Source organism: Miniopterus schreibersii (genome assembly GCF_964146895.1).
Source record: "Miniopterus schreibersii genome assembly, chromosome: 14".
Lineage (NCBI taxonomy): Eukaryota > Metazoa > Chordata > Mammalia > Chiroptera > Miniopteridae > Miniopterus > Miniopterus schreibersii.
The window spans coordinates 7,511,382-7,523,657 of NC_138114.1; the positions used below are offsets into that span (position 1 = coordinate 7,511,382).

The 12,276-nt window shown below is 55.6% G+C and overlaps 1 protein-coding gene across 2 annotated transcripts in view; it reads right to left on the reverse strand.

Moving 5' to 3' along the window:
• Positions 1 to 283: 283 nt before the first annotated feature.
• RASSF4 (Ras association domain family member 4) overlaps positions 284 to 12,276 on the reverse strand; it is a 31,024-nt gene continuing 19,031 nt past the window's right edge. The window contains exons 4-11 of one of the 2 annotated variants that reach the window (XM_081157835.1): positions 10,903 to 11,045; positions 9,654 to 9,748; positions 8,853 to 9,010; positions 5,168 to 5,269; positions 4,834 to 4,885; positions 4,137 to 4,258; positions 3,234 to 3,331; positions 284 to 1,727 (exon numbers count right to left, since the gene is read on the reverse strand). In XM_081157835.1, coding sequence (XP_081013961.1) covers positions 1,667 to 1,727; positions 3,234 to 3,331; positions 4,137 to 4,258; positions 4,834 to 4,885; positions 5,168 to 5,269; positions 8,853 to 9,010; positions 9,654 to 9,748; positions 10,903 to 11,045 — 831 coding nt within the window. In that variant the 3' untranslated portion in view covers positions 284 to 1,666. The remainder of the gene's footprint in view (positions 1,728 to 3,233; positions 3,332 to 4,136; positions 4,259 to 4,833; positions 4,886 to 5,167; positions 5,270 to 8,852; positions 9,011 to 9,653; positions 9,749 to 10,902; positions 11,046 to 12,276) is intronic. The other variant, XM_081157836.1, reaches the window with a different exon arrangement.

A 12,276-nucleotide genomic window follows, 5' to 3' on the forward strand; every position in this document is an offset into this window, starting at 1 on the left:
GTGATTTGTGGTGACCCCATTTTTCACTGTCCAGGCCACCCACAGACCCCCCACAATGACTCCTCCTCCTCCATGCCCTGTGGCCACCTCTGTCCTCAGGCCCCACACGGATCCCCAGGATATGCACGAAAATGAAGGAGTTGCGTCAGTGTCAAGAGTGGCGCTGGGGCTCAGCTCTGGCTCATCTGTCAAATTCAGCTATACACTCTGTAGGGTGAGAGTCTCAGAAATTGTAGCAGGGGGTCAGGGTGGACACACGCAAACAAAAAGAGAGCTTGGTCCTGACTCTTTCAGTTCAGTAGAGCGCACCTTTATTGAGCACCTAGGAAACTGTGCTGCCAAAGGGGGGCAGATAACAGAACCTGCAACGGGCCACCCATTGTCCCTCCACGACAATGAAGCTAGGTGGGAAGTTCACCTGAACAGTGGGCGCACACAGCAGGGCTGCTCCAAGCTCTGCTCTTCCCAGCGCTGTTGAGGAGCCACCCCTTGAGGCAGAGATGGGATCTCCAGGGCACCTGGAAGCCCTGATGGTTCTTCCCTCTTAGTCGCCACCCGCAGGCCTCGGTGGGGAAAGAATTTGGTCTTAGCTTCCTGAGAAGCACCACATGACTGATGTAAGCTGTCGCACAGTTTTGCAAAGGACTTCTTATTCTTTCCAGAAATTCTCCATCAGTTGACAAACCCAAATTGCTCAGCATCTGGCCCCAGGGAATTCAGAGCCCTTTTGCTCCTCGAGGGGAAGTACTGAGAGCAGAGGGATGCAGCCCAGAGCGGGCAGTGGAGGCCGACTGACCAGTGCCTTCTCCGGCCCCTGCCGGCAGCCTGGACCCTGGACTCTTGCCCACACGGGGTGTGGTACTTCCAGTGCCATGTGGGCCATCTCCTTCACGTGATCTAATTGGCGTGATTTTGCAGTGAGTTCCTCATAAGAATTCTTCAGGTCTTGCTGAGGAAATTTAGAGTTAGTGCAGCAGAGAGAAAACAAGGTGCTCGTGGTCTTACTTCTGGTCTGGCATCTCCCTCGGGGCACTGGGCTGTGTAAGGCTCAGGGAGTGACATCAGATGTTTGGAGGCCAGGGTCCAGGGATGCCATGGTGAAGTGATGGCTGGAAATAGGCCACAGTCCAAACCTGCAGGGAGCCCGTTTTCCCCAGCAGAGCTCCTGAGAGGCAGTGCAAGGTGAAGACATACAGGAGCCGCATGGTTCATGTGGACAACGAGGAGGGGCTGTGGCCCTGCAGGAGCTCGGGGCCAGGCACTGGAGAAGCGGACAGAGCCCATGCTCCAGGGGCTCAGTTAGCTACTGCTCTCCTAAGCAGGAGAGGTATGGCCTGCACAGGACTAGCCACATCATCCAGCCACATATGTGGCAGGTGCCAGCATCAGGGATGTTCACCGCCCAGACCAGCCTCTCATTCAGCTCCCACACAAACCAGCAGGAAACTCCACCGAGCAAGCTTCTGCTACTCAGGCCTGTGTCGGGTCCTGTGAGCGCTCACCTTGGAGATAAAAGCCAGGAATGGGACTCGTGGTACTTAGGCAGGTGGACAGGTGGAAGAATGGGCGCTGGATTCCGCAGGTAGGGGGCATCAGTCAGGGCCCGCTCACTGGCACTCAGTGTGCAGTGCTGCTGATGGCTCCAGAAGAGGCAGGCACTGGTGGGCTACTTGGCCTCCACCAGCTGCTCCAGGCGCTGCAGCATCGTCAGACGCAGGGCTTGAAACCTGGAGGGAGACACAGCCAAGTGGACTCACTGACACTGCAGGGAAAGGGGGTGGGGGAAAGGAGCAGAACAAGGGAGTCACAGATGCTTGGGCCCGGAGACATAGGGTTCCTGACTGGCTGATCAGAGCTACCACCTTTCTTACCCCAAGGAGGGAAGAGCCAGGTCCACACTCTGTGGGACCACTGGCTGCCAGAGGCAATCAAACAGGGCTGCACACACTGCCAAGCTCCAGAGCCGAATGCTGCTGTTTCTAGTCCAAAGACTGTCCAGTATGGACAGGAGCATGCTGGAGTGGACAGGCAGAGCCAGGACCAGGAGCCTTGGGTTCAAGCCTGGGTCCTGTAATAACTGTGCTGCGAGCTTCCTCACCTTGGGCCTGTTTCCTCTCTGTACACTGAATAGATGGTCCTTTCCAGATCCAAAATCCTAGAGTGACCCTACTGACTGCATGGAGACTGTTTCCTCTATGGGGTCTGTGCTGAGTGCTTGCGTGGGGCCCAACTGCACAGATGGAAATCTGGGGGCATGGGGAAAGGGGCATGGCTTTCCAAGGATCATTCAGCCAGAAGCCAGAATCCAAACCAGGCTCAACTTCAGGCCTTAGCAATGAGCAGCCTCCCTCCTTCCCTTCCTGAGAGGAACTCTGACCCCGGCCCTGGCTGAGACCTCACACGTGTCTTTTCCATGCTTCGCTCTGCAGAGGGAGAGACAATCACTGGGACATGTAACCTGGCTAACCTTACACTGCTGGGCCCTGGTATAGCTTCTCCAGGAGCTGCTAGGTGACACCTGTTCACTTTTCCATTGAACTGGCCCCTGCACCTGAAAATATCAACTGATACAGGGAGTTGAAACAACTGCTCCTTTCCAGCAGGCTCAGATTCCCACCAGCACGAAAGGCCTGGAGCAGGCTGACCATGGGCAGAGCAGGCCCTCTCTCCGCTGATCTTCCTGAGCTGGGTCACCAGCAGAACTCTCAACCCTGGTCCAATGCCACCCATGCTCCTGCCTGACTAGCTGCCCAGTGTTCATCAGCCTGTGGCTCTCCCATGCTGGTGAGGTACTGAGGCTGGACGGGTGGTGCTGGAAAGCCAGGGTCGGCAGGCCTCCCTGAGCCATGTGAGGGAGCCTGGCATGTCTGGAGGAGAGAGCTCTCCCAGCCCTGGCCCTGGCACCTCTGCCCTGCAGGCTTGCCCTGATGGTCAGGACCCACGATTGGCCCTTTAAGCCCTGGCGCCTCTGCCCTGCAGGCTTGCCCTGATTGTCAGGACCCATGACTGGCCCTTTAAGCCCTGGCCCTGGCGCCTCTGCCCTGCAGGCTTGCCCTGATGGTCAGGACCCATGACTGGCCCTTTAAGCCCTGGCCCTGGAGCCTCTGCCCTGCAGGCTTGCCCTGATGGTCAGGACCCATGACTGGCCCTTTAAGCCCTGGCCCTGGCGCCTCTGCCCTGCAGGCTTGCCCTGATTGTCAGGACCCACGACTGGCCCTTTAAGTGCTGCTTACTTCATGGTCAGTTTGATTATTTCTCTTTGTTCCTCTTCTTTTAATTTTTCAATAAAACTGTCCAGCACCGGCATTTCAAACTTAATGTACTGGGCAACCTAGAAAATCCAAGAACATTTTATTGTGCTTTAAGTCAGAAGCCAGAAACATGCCTTCTTTTCCTCACGGTTTCCATGGTCGCCAGTTCGGCAACGTCTTACATCCATGGAAGTGCCCCACCCCAGCACTGCTCTGTGTGCTCCAGGAGGGGACAGCGGAGCCCACTCTTTCCTCAAGGGCAGCCACTATCCCTGGGGGGAAGATTAAGCTAAGTATTAGAAAGAGCGTTGAACAGTGATCAGGGGTGCTCTCCGGGTGCAGGCGGGGAGTGGTGGGGACACCTCTGTTCCTAGCAGTGGAACGAAACTTGACTGGACTGTGGTACAGCGTCACCTGGCCTTCTCCTTGTGGTCCAAACCCTGTAGGCCTTCTTATCAGGCGAGTTTGGAAATGCATCCCTTGCCTGATAGGACTCAGGCTGTGACAGACTTAGATGCCCATCCACAGGCCCTAGTCAAGAAACCCTTGTGTGGGCCTTCAGTGTAATGACGACAGGACACACTGCAGTGAAGGACACGTTTCCGCCTGACAGAGGGGAAAAGCACCGGCAGTGGCTTCCCAGAACCCAGCCTCTTCTTCCTCTGAGCCGGCTGGTGGAGCCGGTGGTGGCTGGCACGGGGTGGGGAGAGGGGAGCTGGAGCCATCGTTGCCCTTGCTTGGGGCCCTTCAGGACAGCCATGTGGTCCCTGGAGACAACGTCCCAGAGGGCTGTGGCCAAGGTCACCCTTGGAGCCCCCGAGTCCCCACGCTGTCATCCAGCCCCCACCTCAGGAGCAGGCCTCTCAAGCCTCGGCCCCCACTCACGTCATGGGGAACTTCCTCGCCCAGGTCGGCTTCCATCAGGAACATCCTGGCAATTTTCTCACAGGGTCCGTGCAGGATTCTGGAAATCAGCGGGTACTCACAGTCTTTTAGTTTTGTCCGCTCTGAAAAGAAAGGTGGTTTATAAAGTGTATGGGGGCGTCAGGATTGCCTGTCTCTGTTCTGGACAGTTGCGTAACAGACAACAGATGTCAGGGGCCCCAGGGAACCCTCTCCAGGCCTGGCTGAGAAGATTGCCCTGAATGGTGTGTGATCGTGCCATTCATAAAGGCCCACAAGGACAGAACAGTCCCCGAGGCAGTGGGGGAGAGAAGAGCAGACACGGGAGGCTGGGCCTGCAGTTCCCATCCTGCGCTGGGAGGGGGCGGCGGGCTCTGAAACAGCACTGCTTGGGGGTGGGGTGCTTCAGCTCCAGTTCGCAGGCCCCACCCCAACACTCCCAACTGGGTGAGGCTGGGGATGGCAGCTTCCCATGCGGTTGTGGAGGGTTCTGAAAGGGGTGACAAGTGTGCCTGGTTTGGGCTGGGGAGAGGCACTGGTGGTGGAAGTGCAGCAGATGCCAAGGCCAGGAGGCAAGTTGCCCTGTGCCTGCCACACAAGCCAGCCCAGCCCTCAGAGAGGGAACATGATCGGTGAGATAGTCTCGTTTGTTTGATCTGGGCTCAAGGCCGACACTCACCCCCAGACTCATGAACGACGTACAGGGCAAACTCACTCGGGCCGTTTTCCACCTGCAACAGCAGAGGTAGGAGGTGAGACCACGGCTCTCCAACAAGAGAGACAGAGAGGCGTCCCTGGCAGTCACCACACACCCAGTGCCACACCCATAAATCCCCAGGACCACATACCCCCACCCCTCTCTGCTTCAAATCCCAGAGAGTCCAGCTCAGCGGAGGAAACCTTGCTAGGCCCAGGGGCCACAGGCAGCTTCCCCAGCCTTCACCAACCCGACACAACAACAAAAAGCTGAAAACCACCAGCACAGGGACGAGGCCACTTGCAGCCAGACTCACTCGGAACTTGTTCAGCAGCAGGGTGAGCACCTGCAGGGTGGTCATGGTGCTGTTGACCCTCACGTTGGTCACGGACCCATACGCAGGAGTAAACACGGAGGTCTGTACAGGGAGGGGGAAGTTTAAGGCAGGGCCTAGGGGACAGGGCTGACATGGCTCAGGGTCTGGGCACACTGTCAGCCAGCCGGGGCTGAGGAAAGTGGAGTGGCAGGGGAACTGGGCCCTGGGAACACTGGTGCCTGCTCTTGCACGCAGATCCACATACAAGCCGTGCCCGCCTCTGGGCACACCCGGGAAGCCGTAGCAGTTCAAGCCTTCCTGAGACAGACGCCTGCAAAGCTACAAGGGCAGTTGTCTGATCCTAGGAGCCAGGGGGGTGGAGGTAACTCACAAGGGGCGGGGGGACCGATCTCTCCCTCACTTTCTGTCCATCGGTTCACCAAGTGTCCTAAGGCAGAAAGTTCTCGGACCTGTCCACTCCTCTCCATTCTCCCAGTGCGCCTGAGGAGAGGCCCTCGATTCACACTGCCTCAGTTTCCCAGCTCCCCCTTCCAGGCTCAGCAGTTTCAACCTGTTCTCCACGCTGTTGCCCAAAGGAATAACCTTTCGAAAACCTTGCAGCTCAAAGGGTGTCCTGAACCAGCTGTGTCAATGTCCAGCCTCGGGCCCCGAAGCAGAGCGTGTGTTTGAAGGAGGAGGAGACCAGGCGATGCTTTGTGTAGAGTAGGATTTGGAAAACACTGTCTTGAAGAACAGTTTAGATAAAAGTATCAAAGGCTTCCCGAGGCCTACACAGCGCCGTCCGCAGATCCTCTCGCTGTTACGCGATGCGATGGTTCCTCCGAAGCACCTGTGCTCCAGCCATGCTGCGTCAACCGCAGTCCCAGGCCCCTTATTTTTCTCGCAGGTATCACCTTTGTCTGTGAGACACCGCGGATGAAGCAACCAGGGTCCCGCCTGAGGCTTAATAAGCCAGGTAGTAAACCTACTAAGTGCTTTACATATAATCTTCAAGTTAATCCTCATGATAGTTCTTGGAAGTACCTGCACTTGTCCCCTTTTCTAAGAGAGGACACAGAAGCTAGGAAAGGTTAAGTCGCTTATTGTCACCAATCTAGAAAGGAGAGAGTCGCTGGAAGCCCATGCATCACCCCCGTGGCATGAGGGCCTCCCTGTGCGTCCAGCTCTTCTGTGGGTGAGCTCCTCCTCGCTCCCCACAACCAAATTCAAATTCACACACCCTTCTGTCTGGCACTCACTCAGCTTTCCTCCGGATGTAATGGGACTTAGGGTATGTGAGGGACTTGCTCTGTGTCCCCAGCTGGTCCCCAGTGCCAGAGCCAGACTCAAACCTAGGCCTGCCTTCTCCACAGGTGAGATGTAGAATGACTCTGGCTTACACAGAGAGCCAGGCTAGGCTTTCACCCCAATAAACGTGGGCTAAGTGGAGGGGCCAGGCCAGTCCCAGGGAAGAAAGGTCTTATCAAGGTGCTGCTTCTTCCCAAAGCCCTTTTCAAGCTCCAGGTGGGAAGAAAGGTCCTGGCCGCCTTCCCTCTCCAACCACAGTGCGCTCTCTCTGATTGGACACACTTGAACCTGACAGGCCAGGGCAGGCAGGGGTGGGGCGTGTGTGTGTGTGTGTGTGTGTGTGTGTGTGTGTGTGTGTGTGTGTGGTGTACCATGTTTTACCCAGGCTGGAAATCAAGCCAACACTGCTGTGAGCCAGAGCAGCTTTGGAAAATGATTAAGTGAAGCAATAGTGCACAGCTCTAAGAAATAAAACCTGGAATAACAACTCCAGGAAGTCAATTCTAGGAATTAAAAAAAGCTGTTGTCATGGACTCAAATACTTTGTCACCTGATTTCTAAGAACACTGATTCTGAATGGCTGTAGAGCAAGGTGAGAAAGAGGGCTTTGGAGGTGTTTCTCTTTGGGAGCTCCCTTTCTCACCCAGGAGATGTGGACCAATCGTCCAATATACCTGAGATACTAGTTTATGTCCTGGAAGGTAGTCAATTTGCCAAAAAGACTGGATCCACATCCTGCAGCTAAACCTGTTACTAGTAGGGAAATCTGTCCCGATTGGTTCAGGCTGCTGTGCTGGGTGCTGGGCTGGCTGAAGCGCCCTTCTTGGCAGTGTGGCTGATGAGAGTCCTTGCTGCTCATTTATATTCATTTCAATGGCTGCAGGTTGCTTAGACATCTCCATGTCCCTGTGACATTTGCTCAGACATCTCTATGTCCCTGTGACATTTGTTCAGACATCTCCACGTCCCTGTGACATTTGCAATGGCTAAAATAAGGTTTAACGAGCTAGACACACCTCTCAGAGACGAATGACTCCCTTAGGACCCTGCTTTATAATCAGGGCCAAAGATATGTACCAAAGATAAACCCCACAATTTGGTACATTTGGTAAATGTACCAAAGATAAACCCCACAATTTGGTACCTGGACTCTTTTAGGAACGTAGAACCAGAAAGAGCCTGAACCCATGCAAATATTTTTTTTTTAAATTTCAAAACAATTCCTTAAAATAGCTTATCACTATGCATTCAAATACTAGTTATTGTTGCTTACTTAATACTTACAGACTAAACCCCCTTGGAACAAGATTTAAAAGATATCCAAATTCTTAGAAGGATTTACTACATGTAGCGCTTTTGCTAACTAAACCATTCTTAACCTCTGCTTAAGTTCAGTCCTGGCTCCCCCTTCACTCTGTCAGGAAACGCCACCCTCAGACAGTCCTGGGTTTTCCTGGACTGAGGGATGATAACCGGCTGTCACTCGTTAATGCTCACTGCGATCCTACAGGGAGAGCTGGGAGGCCCTGATGAGAAGGCAGGGTCCTTCAGCTTGCCTTACTGAGGTCCTCAGCCTGGAGCCCAGGCCCCAGGAGTGGCCTGCATGGCTCCTGGCAGGCCCAGACTGCGCTGCTGCTCTGCAGCTCGACCCAGAGCCTCCCTCCCCCTCCCACTGCTTACTGCCTGTCAAGAGGGCTGCTGTTGACTGGAAGCCTCTGCTCCATTTCCCAGGGCTCCAGGACACTCCGTCCAGGGCCTCACCCAAACTGCCACTTGTGCATTTGTAGTAACAATCAACTTCTTGTCTTACAGTTTAGTTTGTTTATGGAATGATGTCATCCAGGGAAGGAGACCTTTTCCTGAGCTCAGTACAATACATGGTGGGACAAAAGGCTAATGCTGGGAACTGGGAGCCGTGCGAGTTCTCTGAACACAGTAACATGAGCCCGGGCGCAGCTCAGCCTCTTGGGCTTACTCTACCCAGCAAAGTGCCGGCAAGGTACATGATATCCCCATGAAACCGAGCCCAGATGAAACTGCACGGAACATTGTCTAACTAAAGATAGACCTGGCGTGGACCAAAGGCGGACTTGCCAAAAATCCATGCAACTTGTGAGAATGGATTGACAACAAGTCTGTGGTAAAAAATAATACAGGCTTTCGGGCCACGAGTTGGAATATTACTTGGATGTGACTTTGGGCAAGATCTTTCTTCCCGAGCCCTGTTCCTCCACACGGCACGACCGCACTGCTCACAGGGAGCTGGGGAGGGTACACTCTGGCTTATGGAAGGCCCAGCGGTTTTGCCCGTGCTTGGGGCTGCCTCCCTGTGGCCGCACCTTCAGGGCCCAGGGCAGAGGCGGGGCTGGGACATCACCTTGTGGTTGTAGAAGTGCCCATTGATGGAGAACCGGTGTCGCCGAATCCTCTGGGCCTCACCAGGTGCGCGGCACCTGGGCCTCCTCTGGATCATGCAGGCAGCATCGCTCTTGGTCCGCATCAGCTGTGGGGTCTCCTCGTCTTCCTCCTGGGGCTCTGCAGTGAGAACGGATGAACGGCCAGGCTCAGGCAGAGTGACAGTGACAGAGGACGGCTGTGCTCCAGCGGTCCTGCTGTGTGGGGCCAGGCTCCCTGGAACCCCGTGGTAGCCCCGCGCAGCCGCAGACAGTGATGTGAGCGCTAGTCCCGGGCAGATGCTGGGTCCAGCCTGGGTGATGTCCAGTGTGCGGACTGGAAAGGTGGCCCTCAGAGAGGACAACCCGTGTTCCCACGTCACACTGCCATGTGCCTGTGGGCCTCCGTCTCTGGGCACCCAGGCAGGTCTTTGGCAGCTGAGCCCTGTGCTCTGAACAGGTCCTTCACTGGGAGCGAGGGGAGGGCACAGAGGACAGACGAGCAGTTACTACGAATCCCTGAGCGGGAGGAAGAGGCCCGAGGGGCCTTTGCTGACAGGAGGGCTCCCCACCCTCTGCGAACTTTGGGTCACTAAGGAACATCACCTCTGCAAGCCCCTGCTCCCTTTTCCATTAGTGAGGAGTCAATGAGGATGCCTCGCATTGCTCCCAAGGACAAATGAAGCCAAAAAGCTGTTCCCCAGAGATGGTGGCTGTGGGCTAAGCCCCTCCTCTCCTGCCCAGGATGAGGAGACCAGGCTCCAGGCAGCTCTGGCTCTGCTCACCTGAGCTGTTGCAGGAGTTTTCAGGCCTGTGCTCAGTGGGCTGAATGCTTGGCTTCTGGGCAGTGGCTGTGCCATCCTGCAGAAGTGGTTCCTTTCTGAAAAGACATAATTACAGAGAAAGTAGCCCAGGCCAAAGAGAAGAGGCTCCCTGCCTCTGGGGACAGGACACAGGCGAGGCGCAGGACAGGCGAAGTTGAGGCTGGGATTTCACACCGAGAGTCAAATGTAAAATATTAAAAGAAAAGCACAGTATTGGCACAGTGTCTGCTGGGAAAAAAAGGAGTCTGTTCCGAGGACCTACATGGCTCTGCTTTGCCATACTGCATGGACACAGGGACACAGCAGTGCTTGTGTGCAACTGGGCACCAGGCCGAGGCAGGCTGAGGTCTGCTGCAGTGTGCCAAGTGGGCTCTGGCATCCTTTAGTCAAGGGCCAGGCAGGGGGCCAACCCCTGGGCCTGAGGGCTGGAGAAGGAACTAGCCCATAGCATGAAGGAGCCGGGGAGGGGCAGACAGAGGAGCAGAGTCCGTGCTGAGAGGCCCCGAATTCCTGCTGTCTGTGACTGCCTATGTGATCGAGTCAACCCTGAGGAGTGGGAAATAGGCCACACCTGCTGCCTCTCTAAGCAGCCCACCTGAATGAACTTCACGCTTTAAGTCTGAGTTGCTCAAGACTCACCACAGGTGTTTAGGGATACCTGAGGATGCGCCAGGGCTGTTAACATGCTAAGGGGCCTTGCAGCAGCAACTTGACTTTAATATTTGAGGGGGAAAAATGATATTAAATTTTGATAAATTTATAAAAATAAATTCTGATATTAAAATAAAAGCAGAGCAGTAGAGGGCTAAATCTGTATGCATTTTTAAGATAGAACAAGAGATGCTGGGAAATGTTTGTCTCCCAGTGGTCTCCCACCTACAGCCCTCTCCTTGCAGACAGGGTGGTCTATGGGAATGTTTGAGAAGCACACTGGAGGTGCTAGGAACCCAGAACATTCTCCAGGAGGGAAGTGACCTGGCTGTCATCTAGAAAGACCACCTAGGTGAGGCTGCACCTGGGCAGGTGAGGCCGTGGCTGAGGCAGTCATGAGGTGACAGGTGAGATTGGGCTATGCTCCCATGCTGTGCCCCATACAGGGGCAGGGCTTTTGCCCTGAGGCTGAGGACCCCCACCCAACACCCCAAACAGTAAGCTCAGGTTGAACAGGTGTCACAGAGGCAACCTGGCCACCCCCCAGCCCAGCACTCACAGGTGGCAGCTGGGCTGTCCAGGCATCCAGGTGGCCGAGGAGAGGTGCGTCGGCTCCCTGTCATCCTGTATCTGGAGCCGGATGGGCCGCCTCAGCCCCCAGGCAATGTTGAGGAGCCCCTCGATGATCAGAGCCCCTTCTTCCTGTGGGGACCTATACAGGTCAGCCTCTTACCCCAAAGCAGCACCCTTAGGAATCACTGCCCACCTCCCTGAATCCCCTCAGGACCCAGCCCTTCAGACATGGGACTCCCTGGACACTCAAGCCCCCACAGGTACGCCCTCCTCCTTGGGGTCCTCCCCTGGGGGAAACCCCACGAACTTCTACATGCTCTGAGGCGCAAGGCCACAGGCCCAACAGGGTGAAGTCCGAGGAGTGTCCTCCCGCTGTGTTGCCCACACCTGGTGAGGGGCAAGCCAGGGACAGAGTGGCTGAGTGAGGTGTCCCAAGGGAACCCAGCTGCTATCTGCAGCCATGTCCATATAGTGGCGAGGAGATGTGGTCTAGGGAAGCATGGCCACACCAAGATCAGTGCTGTACAGGGCACCTCTCAACCCACAGCATGCCTGCGTTGGGGTCCCACGGTCACCAGCTCCTGCTGGGAACATGCTAAGGGTGCTGGACTCCACGCCCTCTGGAGCAGAGGTAGTGGCTCCTTGGAGCTGGGTTGCAGCCTCACCTTTCTCCCCACACTGTTCCCATTAGTGGGCTGATTTCCAAGCTGGCTTCTTTTCTGAGGGTCAGGCTTGCCCTTCTCACTGCCCGAGACATGGCCAGCCCGCCTCCATCCCACACTGCACGCCCACTCAGAGCATCCCTGTGAGCTGCACCAACGCCCATGCAGGGCGGTGAAGTCAATCCTTCCAAGCAGAAGCCAGACTGCTGCACCCTTGCTCCAACCCTGTGGTGTCCTTCCACCCCCTCAAAGGGAAAAGCAATGTCCACAGAAGGTCCAATAACTGCCACCCACATGGACCAGTCATGCTGGTCCTTCGCTGTCCACTGAGCATGCCCAGCACACTGCTTTCCCTGGAGCTTTGCACATTCTGTCCCATCCACTGGGATTGTTCAGATCCCCACTCAATGTCCCTCCGAGAGAAGACCCTCCTGGCTGCGCTTTCCCTTGCAGCTGTGATGGGTACCTGAAATGACAGCCCCTATCACTGAGCACTTGCTTGTCTCCCTCATCAGAAGGAAAGCTCTAGAAAGCAGTTACTTGGTTCATTGCTGTGCTCTCTGCGCCTAGAGCAGCTGCTGGTGCACAGGAGCACAGACTAGATACCTGGGAACAAGGAATGGACAAGGTCTCATTTGGAAGCATTGCATCTCGGAAGCAGCAAAACCAGGACCCTGGCCCCGCCCTTGGTCCCTGAC